At 27.4% G+C, this 12881-nt stretch overlaps 4 protein-coding genes across 8 annotated transcripts; 3 read left to right on the forward strand and 1 right to left on the reverse strand.

The window, feature by feature from the left end:
* Positions 1-1124: 1124 nt before the first annotated feature.
* Positions 1125-5639, reverse strand: LOC132912477 (dolichyl-diphosphooligosaccharide--protein glycosyltransferase subunit STT3B). 2 transcript variants are annotated; one of them, XM_060969915.1, is made up of 7 exons: positions 5211-5639; positions 4305-5003; positions 3921-4231; positions 3281-3821; positions 2726-3187; positions 2532-2622; positions 1125-2411 (listed from the first exon to the last, which is right to left on the reverse strand). In XM_060969915.1, the coding sequence occupies exons 1-7, from the start codon at positions 5429-5431 to the stop codon at positions 2385-2387; spliced, it is 2352 nt and encodes a 783-aa protein (XP_060825898.1). In that variant the 5' UTR covers positions 5432-5639; the 3' UTR covers positions 1125-2384. The 2 variants fall into 2 exon arrangements, with proteins under 2 accessions (XP_060825898.1, XP_060825897.1); XM_060969914.1 differs by having other exon boundaries at positions 1125-2376; positions 5211-5638.
* Positions 5640-5850: 211 nt separating this feature from the next.
* On the forward strand, positions 5851-7724 carry LOC132912747 (uncharacterized). The gene is made up of 4 exons (XM_060970440.1): positions 5851-6286; positions 6364-6531; positions 6614-6885; positions 6931-7724. Exons 1-4 carry the CDS (start codon positions 6178-6180, stop codon positions 7426-7428), a joined length of 1047 nt encoding a protein of 348 aa, XP_060826423.1. The 5' UTR covers positions 5851-6177; the 3' UTR covers positions 7429-7724.
* LOC132912489 (follicle cell protein 3C-1) lies at positions 7584-8629 on the forward strand. The gene is made up of 4 exons (XM_060969940.1): positions 7584-7725; positions 7896-8167; positions 8275-8346; positions 8427-8629. The coding sequence occupies exons 2-4, from the start codon at positions 7901-7903 to the stop codon at positions 8535-8537; spliced, it is 450 nt and encodes a 149-aa protein (XP_060825923.1). The 5' UTR covers positions 7584-7725; positions 7896-7900; the 3' UTR covers positions 8538-8629.
* A 64-nt stretch (positions 8630-8693) lies between these two features.
* LOC132912479 (zinc finger protein 525-like) lies at positions 8694-12111 on the forward strand. Of its 4 annotated transcripts, none has more exons than XM_060969917.1 (6): positions 8694-10297; positions 10370-10455; positions 10517-10573; positions 10685-10832; positions 11140-11243; positions 11302-12111. In XM_060969917.1, exons 1-6 carry the CDS (start codon positions 9130-9132, stop codon positions 12022-12024), a joined length of 2286 nt encoding a protein of 761 aa, XP_060825900.1. In that variant the 5' UTR covers positions 8694-9129; the 3' UTR covers positions 12025-12111. The 4 variants fall into 4 exon arrangements, with proteins under 4 accessions (XP_060825900.1, XP_060825901.1, XP_060825902.1 ...); XM_060969918.1 differs by having other exon boundaries at positions 10688-10832; XM_060969919.1 differs by having other exon boundaries at positions 10517-10832; positions 11302-11515; positions 11596-11746.
* Positions 12112-12881: the final 770 nt, after the last annotated feature.

Raw genomic sequence — 12881 nt, forward strand, 5'->3', positions numbered from 1 at the left:
CTTAATGCTACATTGTATTTAGAGTAATTATATTTGATTTACATAAATGTATAGCTTTTCGTTAATATTTTAAAATATGGCATGTATAACATGACATGTATAGAATATTACATTATGTTATTTAGTAACATCATTTTACCCAACTTTCTTGATATTAATATTAAAAGAATAAATTATATAATTGATTAAATTACAATGATAGTAATTAATATAATGTATCGAGAAATATTGAAATAGTTGATTTTAAATAAATATTAACCTCTTACAATAAACATTTAAAATTTCATGTAACATAGAATTATTATCTTTTTGTAGAATATGAAGTGCATAAAAAAGATATTGTCTTTTGATAATTAATAAGTAATAAACAGTGCGTGATCTATATCTATTCAAATATAATTGACATGCTTTAAAATGATATTATACTTAATTAAAAAATGTAGATGTAGAAAATCTATATATAAATCTCATAAATATTACTTAAAAATACGTAAATACGTAAAAAGAATAATGAAGATAAGATAAATTATGCATGTATTAAATATAAAATCGAGCGATGAAGTCAATGTCAAGAGCAATAATTTTCATATTGCCACATAACCAAACCATATTTTTATATTTATCATTTTCGAGATTTTAATCAAACATTTAATTTTTGAATTAATAAATAACTAAATTTTATATTTGTGTGATAAGGCATTATAAAAGACAATCAAAATTCATAAATCTAGTAACCTTTAAAAAGTTGTTACCAGTGATCAGCTGATTTTGACATTTAAGACTATAACCTATTAATATATTACAGAAGACCACCTGTTGATATAGTCCATCCTTTTCGAAAAAATTTGTAATTGCTTAATTATTAATATTCTACTATTTAAAAAAAAGGTAAGTGAATTCAAATATTATATTAATATCATATTTTGTCAAATAGCATAAAATAAGAGTATGCAAATTATATAAACGAATCTTTTTACTCTCTTATGTATACTAAATATGCACAATATACATATATATTTAATTCTTTCATTATTATATAATTTTTAATGCTTGCCATTTTTCTAATATAATTGCATTAGTTCTCCGAATTTTATATAGGAAATAAAATAATATTGTCAGTGATATGTATTACAACCTTGTTTCATTTATATTTTTTTGTTTTTTTTTATAATCAAATATACACAATGATTGTGTACACAGCTATTTTGCGTACTTAACATTGCTTTAACTATAATTTTGTGATCTTTGAAATCCATACAATTGCTAAAAATAGTAATTGGATTATGTACATATTATAAATAAACAATATGTTTTATAATAAGAAGAATGATTACAATGTAGATCACAAACATATAAATTTCAAATTTGAATGAAACATGTGAACTATAGCACTGTACTTAAAAAAAGTGCTAGAACAATGGACAGTCAAAATTTATAAGATAAAATAATACAGTACACTTAAAAGCATATTTCCACTGCATAAAATTCAATTTGTCTTCTATATTTTTAAATTCTATACAAAAAAAAGGGAAAAATAAATCAAATATTAAATGTACAATGCTTTTAAGTGACAAGTTCCTTCTTACAAATGTTCAACAAGAATAGTATACAATACTGTATAACTGTGTATACATAACACATATTTAATCCCTCTGATCTCACCTGTTTGATATTTATAATAAATGTTTCCATTTTTTCGTTCAGTTTGACTAGTGAATTTTTCTTATTGATGTTTAGTGTGCATTACACAGATATAAGAAAAGTTTATATCATATTTCTCATGTGATAATTCAAAGCTCATTTTCGTAATTTGTAATCAGAATATAATATGCATAAAATCACGTAAGCAAAAAGCTAGAGACTACTTAAGTACAAAGATTTAAACTGTATGAATATAGAATTTTTCCACTCCATGAATAATGTAAATTTAATTATAGAAATTCACCATATACTGCAACCATATAGAAATTATATTTTACTTAATCGATATGTAAAGTAGTCATACATAGATAATATTTCATAATTTTGAAAAAGTAAGAAATTTGCGTAGTGTAATAAATAAAATTGAAAACATGATCGCTTTTTTAAAGATCATTTTTGTTAAAAAATTGTCCCAATTGCTTTCGGTGTTGAAAATTTCTTTTATTCTATATTTAATTGATTCGAGTTTTAATGATATTAAAATCTTAATTTGAGGTATAATTTGTGGTAGACCCAAGGGACGGTGTATAATTCTTTTTCCTTATTATAAAAGTTGTATTTGAAAATTATTATGAATTAGATAATAAATGTATGTTACGTAGTTTTTCGTTGAGGTTTTTGTCCTTTAATAATAGTTGGCCGGCCTTTTATGTAACCTTTCTTGCGACGTGGTGTCTGTAACATTAATGTTCCCCACCCCACGATTTCAACTACATTTCAAAATTACACAATGTTATGATTTAAAGAAGGAAAACGATACGATTAAGAATTCAACAAAAGTAAATGTTTTAACTGCTTTAACTGTTTAACATAAGAAATAGAATTCTCACCTTTTTACTAACATACGAATTAGCATTTCGTGCAACAATTCGTTTAGATATTGGAATGCTTGGTCTATTAAATTCATTTGGCTTTTTCACCCTAAAATTGAATTTGAATAAGGACGTTTGAAATTTATAAGTATAAAAATTATAAATTTTATAAAATTAATTTATGATCTTGTTATTATTATCTATAAAATTACCTGTAAATTCTAACAAGCCAATGTTCAGTCGTGTAGGCTTCTTCCAAATATGTTAATTTGAAATTTTTATTTCCTATTTCGGCGTTACGCGTACGATCATAACCAGAGGGCGATCGATAATCAATCTTTACTTTCCCAAATCGATAGTAGCTTAATTTATACATTAGTGAATTCAAAAGGGTAGGTGAACCTTCCGAATCCACACGAAATTCTCCTTTTTCAGTAAAATAATCACTTTCACGAATATCTTGTGGATGTTCACCTTCAGCAATTCGTACCATCCAAAGGAACTTATTAACATCATCTCCGGAATATCCAATCATTCCTCCAAAAATAACTAATACATAATCTACATCTAATGATGTCATAATTTCGTAAGCAGCACTTTCATTTGAGCTCATTGCCTTTCCAACTAGAGCTATATGTGAATTATTCCAAGTGTTATTGTCCACAAGCGTAGTTCTATATTAAAATGAAAATGCTTCATATTGTATTATATTGTATTATATATACAAAAAATTTTAATAGCACATTTTATTCTCTAATAATATATACCTATTAGCCATTCCAGCAATTTGATAGCCATAATCCCACCAACTCATAATCCTAGCATCAGTAGGTGTATTTTGTGCTAACCAATAATAAGCTTCTCTGAAATCATCTAGAATAGCTCTACCTCCATCGTTAGTATATGTTGCCAAAACAATCGAAGGGCTAGAATATGCATTACTTGTAATCCAAGTACAATGCAACGTAAACATCATCATTAATACAAATGCACCAATGACAACACCATTTCGAAGATTAACACCTAATCCATCTCCATTACCCCTAGGTCTCTCATGTCTCATTCTACGAAGTTTACCAGCTTTATCATAGAGTGATCTACCAGGACTTCTTTCTCTTTCTTCTTCACTTTCTTCTTCACTTCCATTATTACTTCGATCGTTTCTTTCATTGTCTTCCTCTTTGAAAAATAATTCAAGAAGATCACTAAATGCAATTCCAGCAAGCATACAAACAACTGGAGTTAAAGTGAGCATAAGCCTCACCATTACTCCAGCAAAATAAACAGCACTTATAGCATACAATATAACTGTAAAATAATTATGATTAATATATTTAATATATTTAGTAATTATAATTAATATATTTGTGTAGTAAATTAATAAAGAATTTTTTTCTTAAATCTTACCAAAAACACGTTCATCATTGATACGTTTAATGCAGTACCACAAGCCCACAGGAAACGTTGTAACAAGAATGTGTAAATCAAAGAAAAAGCTAAACCATGTTGTAGGTTGATGTTCAGAAACAGATGCTATTATTGGAATGTGTATCTTTGCATAACCAGTATCCCAAAGTGAATAAAACCTTCCACTCCAAGGTGCAATAACACCGGCATAAGTCAAACACATTAAAATAAACAAAAGAATACCAGCTGTAACTGCAACTACTCCTCCAAAGTATTTCATTTCAGATTTTGTAAGTACAGTTCTTAGATATCTGTAATAATAAAATATACTGTATTACAAAATTTGATATATTAAAATTACACTAACATATTATATCAACACACCTGAGAGTTGCCACAAAAATTAATAATCCAAACACACCTCCAGCTGCCATGTGTTCTGATGTTCTTATTGGTTGAAAACCAACAAATGGTATTTGCATACTCAATAAAAGTCCCAGAATATAAAATGTAGTGTAACTTGTAAAAAGACGATTACTGAATCGATTCATGATCAATAATGCAAAAACATGAAGTGGAATTAAATTAATGATAAAAACATAACCACCCCATGCAGATACCATATAAAAATAAGACAGAGCAGTCATAGAAGCCCAAAAAATAGAGCCAGTTTTAACTGACTTAACCCACAGATAATATGTAATTTGTAGTGCAAAAATTGCAATGCCTTCATTGTCATAACTTCCTGCTACAGATCTTGAAATGTAACCAGGTACAATTGCAATAAAACACGCTGCAAATAAACCAGCTCCTGCACTCCATATTTCTTTTGTTAATAAGTACGTAGAAATGGCTGTAAGACCACTAAATATTGGAGCTAAGAATACACAAATGTCTCTTATATGCACTGGGATATTTAAAGAATGTAATATATAATGTATAGATCCAGATGTTATCATTAATCCAGGATAAACAGTTCCACCTACAATACGACCCAGCGGATACCATGCTCTTTCATCAAACCAATTTAAAAAATTATAAAATCCATGTTGTACCATATATGCTGTAGCTCTGTAGTTAAACCTATGTTATGGAAGAATATTTTATTTTATAGTAATGTTTTATAATGATATTATATGTACACATATATGTAAAGCTAATTTACTTTATCAATTAAATTATTAATAAATATGAAAATTATGTTTTGTGAACAAAATGTTAAGTAAATATTAAATGAAAAATATTAAATTAAATAATTATTATAAATTAGCAATAATTAAAAATACGTACCAGGGATCGAATTCATGTATGATACTTTCAAAACGTATCACCGCGAATAACCGAGAAGCAAATCCTGAGATCCAAGCAAGTAGCAAAACAGTAAAAGTAATAAGAGAACTAAGACCAGCGGCGTTTGTTAACGTAGAAGTTTTCATTTGCTTAGACGTCGATTTCCTGTTAGGAAACATATCTTTTCTAGTATTTGTAATGGATGTTTTATTTGACAACATATTTCCTTTAAATTTCTGAATGTAATTATAAATATTTCCGTGAAATTTTAACAGACATTTGCCATGAACATATTAACATTTGTTTCTATTCAACACGCTGCAAATCAAGCTGCTTGCAACAAATTATCAAATCACTATTCCTAAGCTAGAAGTTTAAGACACGTTGAACACCGGCTACGTGTTAACCATGACTTCGCAATGACGTTCTCTACCTACTTTCATAGGAATATGGGTACAGGAATGGTATGTTCGAATATGCGCTTAAACGCACACCACGTTCGTTATGAATATCAAGCTGCCGATTGGTTTCATTAACAACACATAAAATAGAAACAGTTTGTCTACCAATGGCATTAATTTTATATCAATATCACATCCGGTCATCGACTATGATCTAAATACAGATGCAGTCACATATAATGTACTTACTGACACTTATCCTAAACCATCATATCCGGATAATCTTATTACTTAACGACTGCTTGCTATAACATAATACGCTGCGAAATTAATATTTCCTGTTTTCGTTACAACATACAAGAAATTTAAAAAATTTTGGTATGTAATCGTAGAAAATATTATGAGCAAAAGAAATCCCTAAGAAAGTGAAATTTTTGTACATAAGGAACTGTAAATTATCTTTTTTACCACGTCCACCGTTTAAAAATAGTGATTAAAAAATTTAAAATAAAGTAATGGAATAGTGAGAAATTTCGTTAAGTAATATAAATGAAAATTATTCTCTCATGTTTACTAGCAAGGAGCAATTAATAAAACGTACTGGGAAAAATTCTATTGGTCGTTATGATTTCTTAAAACTTTTAGCTACAGAATTTAAGACCACTAAATCTAAAGGTAATTTGCATAAAAAAATATAATTACTTATATAATTATTATATTGCATAATTATAGAAAATAAATTATTTCCACAGAAGCAAGGGAACAAGTGTTAGCAAACCTTGCTAATTTTGCTTATGACCCTATCAATTATGGATACATAAGACAACTACAAATAATTGATTTGTTTCTTCACGCTTTGTCAGAAAATAATTTAAAATTAGTACGTTTTGCAGCAGGAGGTATTTGTAATGTATGTGCTGGTAGGTATATAATGGTTTGAAAGATTTATTTTCGAAAAATATATCGTGATAACTATTAATTAACAAAAGTATTATATTTTAGATCCAATAAATAAACTATACATTTTACGTAACCAAGGCATTAGTCTATTAACATCATTAATTTCTTCACAAGATGAAGATATCATACTTTCAGTAATTACTAGTTTAATATTTTTAATTACCCCTGATTATAAGAGTGAAGTAACAGCTGAATTAATTGGAAAAATATCTGATTTGTCAAATCATGAAAGTAATCGTATTAAAAATTTAGCAGCAATGTTTTTAAATGATTGCACTGAAATAAAGGATAAAGTTGAAAATTCTAAAAATACATAGAAAATATTTTTGAAGAATACATACCTAATTATACCTTGATATATAAAAAAAGAAGTAGTTAAAAAATTATATATTATAATTCAATTGTGGAGTAAAATGAAGTTCTCTGAGCCATTCTTTAAATTGCTAAAAAGGTATGTGCAAAAATATTGTACAGGATCTTCAGATGTTCTAAACACTATGAAAGTTGGAAATGAAATATCAGTTTTTAAAACAGTTACCAAAGATGACATACTAAATTTTGCAAAATTAACTGGTGATTATAATCCAATACATTTTGTGACATCAAATAATCTTGTTCATGGTGCTCTACTCAATGGCTTAGTATCGGGAGTACTTGGTACAAAAATGCCAGGCCCAGGAACCATAGTAGTTGAACAAACCTTTACATTTCCAGCACCATGTTATGCTGGAGATATAATAGAAATAAAAGTGCAAATTGTTTCTATAAGAAAAATTATGAAATGTGAATATATTTGTATTGCAAATGGCAAAAAAATAGTTTTAAAAGGAAATGCAAAACTTATCAAAAAGTTATAAAATATCAATGCATGATAAAGTGAATATGTATAATCTTATCAACAAGAAAGTAATCTAAATCTTATTGTTGTACATGTATTTATTTGTATTTTAAGATTATATTCATATCAAAAGAATAAAACAAGCTTTTTTTTAAATACAATATGATTACAGTACTGGAGTATTATGAAATATTGCTTATTATGAATGTGACCTATTTTAATTGCTGATTTTACAAAACAAAGCACTTTCAACAAAACCTGCACGACTTATTGATTTTCATTACTTCATGCAAGTAATGCAGACAATTTGATTAATGTAAGTATCAGTAAACTGAATATATACTTGTATACTTTATTAATACTTTATAGTTTGGAGTACAGATTTTCATATATTCTTAATATACTTAGACACAGCTTTCTTTTATTGGTTATTATTAATTAAACTAATCTTATTCATAAGGGAAATCTGAAATATTTTTTTTACAGAAAAGATGAATTTGGCATTTCTGTTATCAATTCTCCATTTCTTATCTGCATCAGCAGATCAAATTAAAATAAAAGTTTTAAATGATACTCTTAAAATTGTAACTACTGAATTTCCAATTGGTTGTGCTTGTGGAATTTTTTTAAGTGGACAATTTAAAAAGGATGGTAAAGAACCACCTACAGGAGAACCTGCTATTCTTCATGATTTGCCTGGAGCATTTTCATGTACTCCAACTGGAAATAAACTGTGTACAAATAAATGCTTGGACACTGTGAGTTAATCTATAAAAATACAAAATTATTACCACACGTATATTTTATTGATGATACAGTTAATTTCTTATCTCAAGTAACACAAAATATGAAATATTTACTATAGATTATTAAACATCTGCCAAACAGTCCTAAAATACTATGTAATTCAATAAAATATGACTGTCATAAGGAAAGGGTAAGTTCTATTTTAATGTTTCATAATAGCTTCAAATTAATTATTAAACAACATTATATTATATAATTTCTTTATATTAGGCTTACTTATTTATTAAAAATTGTAACAGTGGATGGATTAGCACGAATCTTTCTGCTGGAAGAGAATATTGTTGTAAGGATGGCACACCATACAAATGTCCAGTATATTAAAATAAATATCTTTTATTATGTATATGTTCTCACTTGTTATAAATGTATAAGCTTTATACTTTTTTAATTTAATAAAACCATTATTGATTCTACCACATTTTCTTCTTAAATGTCCCGCTTCTTGTCTAAATATAGCTTCAAGAACATCACATATACTCCACAAAGAATCAAAGGAATCCCAGATAAATATCTGAAATCTTCATTCTATAATTAAATTGTCATATATAAAACTTTGTTCTATTTTGTGCACTTTAAAAAAGAAAAGCTTTCGCTTTACATTGAGTTCTTCTCTATACTTATTAACATATGAGGTATGATTTTGATTTTTAATTTGTGCCATTGGGTCAAGTTCAGGCATAACCCCAATATTACAGATGACAATGTTAAATTTAAATTAATCAGCTACTTTAAATTTGTATCTCAAACACTCTACTTTTATAGCCAACATTAAGTCTGTATAAAAGCTCATTTTTATTGATACAAAAAAGATGGAAAGATTATTTATCATTTATACTATTAAGAAAACAATGTGAAGCTCTATTATAAATATTATTTTAAATAAAAACATTATAAATAAAAATTGGTAAGAAACATGTGTGCAAGACTTTTAGCATGTCCTTTGTGCTCACAGCCAGGTTTTTTAACATTGGATGCATTGCGAGCAGGATTAATAAGCGTAGCAACACGACCTCTTACATGCCCTGTGTGTAATGAAGTATTGCTTGGTATTGATAAGCTTACTATTCATTTATTCAGCCACACTATTAATTTAAGTAATAATAATACAGCAGAGTCATTGAAACATACAAATATTATTACCAGTACTCATAATCCACAAATAATAAATAATTTAGAAAGTATTACTTTTCAAGATTGGAATATGTCTAAAATACAAATTACAGATTCAAATAAACTTTCACAGAATAACTTAAATATTCAAAATAGTTTAATATCTTCACAAAGTCTGCAAAATGCAAAAGATGAAGCTTCAATTTTGAATCCAGAAGTTTCTATTCAAAATCAAAATTCATTGAATCATATATCTCAAATTACATTTCCACAAAATTCAATTTGTGGAAATAAAGAGATACATACACTTCAAAGGAATAAAGAAGTAGAATCAGAAAAACTGCCTCAACAAATGTTACAAGAAACAATAAAAGTAGATTATGCTACACAATACTTTAATCATCAAAATGTTAAAAATGTAAAATTTGTACAAAATTATCCTGAAACAGAATATGAAAATGTCCAAACATTTAAAAATTGGGTAGAGGATCAAAATTGTGAACAACCAAACAAAGAAGTAGCAGACAAAATGGAAAGATCTGTAGATAAACCTTGTAGTAATGAACAAATGATAATAACAAATAAATTTCCAAATATTATAAGTACATGTACCAATATACCATTGGAAAAAGCTAATGATAAGAATATACAAGAAGATTCATCTGTTGTATGTAATAAAAGACAAAATGGAAGTCTTGAACATAATGAGATATTACCTCAATTAAAACTTATAAAAACATTATCAACAAAACAAAAGACTGAGCGTTGCAATATATGTGGTTTTCATTTTCCTGATCATAATATCTTGCTTTTACATAAGCAATTAATACATATGATCAATGAAAAAGATTTAAATGTTATACCTGAAAATTTACTTAAGAATTATTCATGTCACTTATGCTCTAAAGTATTTAAAATGAGAGGTAGTTTAATGGTGCATATGCGAGTAGCACATACGGGATATAATTTAGGTAATTTATTATTACATTGAAAGGATATTAATATCTATTATTTAATAGACATTAACATAAACATATTTTCAGGTTCTTTGGTCAGAGGTGGACAAATAGAACTCATACTTAATGAAAATAAATTTAGCTGCCCCACATGTGGAAAAAAATTTAAAAAGGTGGTAAATATGTTTCTTTGAATATCTTTTTGTACAAAATAAAATAAATTTATTATTTTAGGAACAACATGTAATGCAGCATTTAAAAACACATGAAGCTAAACAATGGGAATGTGATGTATGCAATAAAATGTTTACAACGAAATATTTTCTAAAGAAACATAAAAGATTACATTCAGGAGAAATGCCTTATAAGTGCAACATATGTAATAAAACGTTTACTTTCCAGCAGTCATATCATAAACATAGATTATATCATAAAGATGATAAACCTTATACATGTACGACTTGTGGCAGATCATTTAAAGAATTATCTACTTTGCATAATCATGAACGAATTCATACAGGAGAAAAGCCTTTTGCATGTGAAACTTGTGGTATGTTAACTTTTGTAAGAATTTTATTTAAAAATGTGTTGCAAAAACTGAAATAATGCATGTTTTGTTTTCAGTTATTACTAACAATTTAATATGGATTGTTCTGTTTCTGCAATGTATGTATAACAATGTTTTGTAGTTTATTATATCTACTACAAATACTGCTTATATTTAGAAGTATGTAATAACTATATTCATACAGCATATATTTTGATAATTTTATAATTAAAAGCTCCTTCCTATAATGAAAAAATAGATGGATAAATATGACATCATCTTTTTTATAATTTAGATGCTTTCTTTTTAGGAAAATGTTTTCGTCAACGTGTTTCATACTTGGTTCATCGTAGAATTCACACAGGTGTAATGCCTTATAAATGCACAACATGTGGAAAAAACTTCAGATACAAGGTATATCAGAATAAAAAAAAAATATTTTTATGATTTCATTAATTATCCATTACTATAGGTAAGTCAAAGAACTCATAAGTGCCCAGCACAACAAACAGGAAATGTACAACAAACAAATATCATGGACCAGAAGTCAGTAAATTTACCAGATATGCAAGGTATACACAATGATATATGTAAAACTCAAAAGGACTTTTTAAAGGAAAATCAAACGATGCTAGATATTGTAAATAATGAAGAAAACAAATATGTGTTAATAATAAATACTCAAGGTCAGCATCTTTTAACAAAAGAGTCTAACATTGAAAAAATACAAACTATTGCAAATACTAACATTACAAATAAAAAACAGAAGTTAGAAGAATGTACAGGGACAAACAATGATAATGAAAAAACAGGGAATATGTGGAAATCTGACATTCCTAATAGTTCTATATTTAAGAAACCCTTTGACACTTGTAAAGCAATACAATCAAAAAATGAGAAACTATTTCAAGAAGATACACATGATTTCTTTTCAATGGTAATGTCTCCCCTTGAAAATGGACTATCTTCACCCACTGCTGAAATGGAACACTTAAGAGTATCATCTCCCACACAAAAAGGAGATACATCAAAATCTTATGATACTTTTAGAAATACAGCACATGTCATAGAAATGAATATGTTTAATACTGATATAGAACAAAGTTTTAGCAGTGCTGATAACAACGCAAATAATTTGCAAACTATTAACGAAGAATCATTGAAACAACTACTGTATAGTATTAATGAGAAATGATTAGAGAATTCGCTATAAAAAATTGCTTTATTAGTTATCATCGTTATAAATAAATAAGAATTTTTCAAAGAAAAATTAATTATAAAAGTTTATAATGAATTTTTTCCCGGACATTTTAAAATACTAACAAAAATTTCTTTATTTAATATGTACCTATTTTTTGAAACATAAAGTTTACCTCTTCAAAAAAGTGGCATAATAGTTAATATCGCTGAGTTAACCTTGAATCATTTAATAATTTCGCTAAATATATTTTAGTACAAATGTTCAACCAAAATGCTTAAATCACTTTTCCAGCTTTTATTAATGTTTATAGACGAATAGTATGTATTTTAACTAATCTTTTTTACGAAATAAAGCGATAATATTATTCTCGTTGCTGATTGGCTAATAAAAATCGAATAATACACATTAACCAATCATCGTTCAGAGAACGTTACAGTATGGCTACATAAAGGAACGCACATGCTTCAGCTGAATCACCATACAACCTGCATCCTGTATAATCCTCGGTCGAGATATCGTAGCAGACGACGCTCTAATCGACTTGACAGCACAGTCTGTATTTTCACGTGTCCTCTTATACATCGCATTGCGTAACTGGAGTTCGACTTCCAGGGAGGAGCTCCCTTTTTCGGTAAGTAATTATTTCAAATAAAATTAAATGAATCAACAAACGTTTAATAATTATAACATCTGTTACGGTTCTGTCAAACATTTGTTCTGTTTATTTTATCAGTATACTTCATTTATCGCAAACTGTTTTGACATAGGTTGAGAAATATTTTAACTTATCGGCCAATTGGATACTACTAAATCAAATTTTCAACCAATCGTAACGATGTGTACATACTTGC

The sequence above is a fragment of the Bombus pascuorum genome, chromosome 12 (genome assembly GCF_905332965.1).
Source record: "Bombus pascuorum chromosome 12, iyBomPasc1.1, whole genome shotgun sequence".
NCBI classification, from domain to species: domain Eukaryota; kingdom Metazoa; phylum Arthropoda; class Insecta; order Hymenoptera; family Apidae; genus Bombus; species Bombus pascuorum.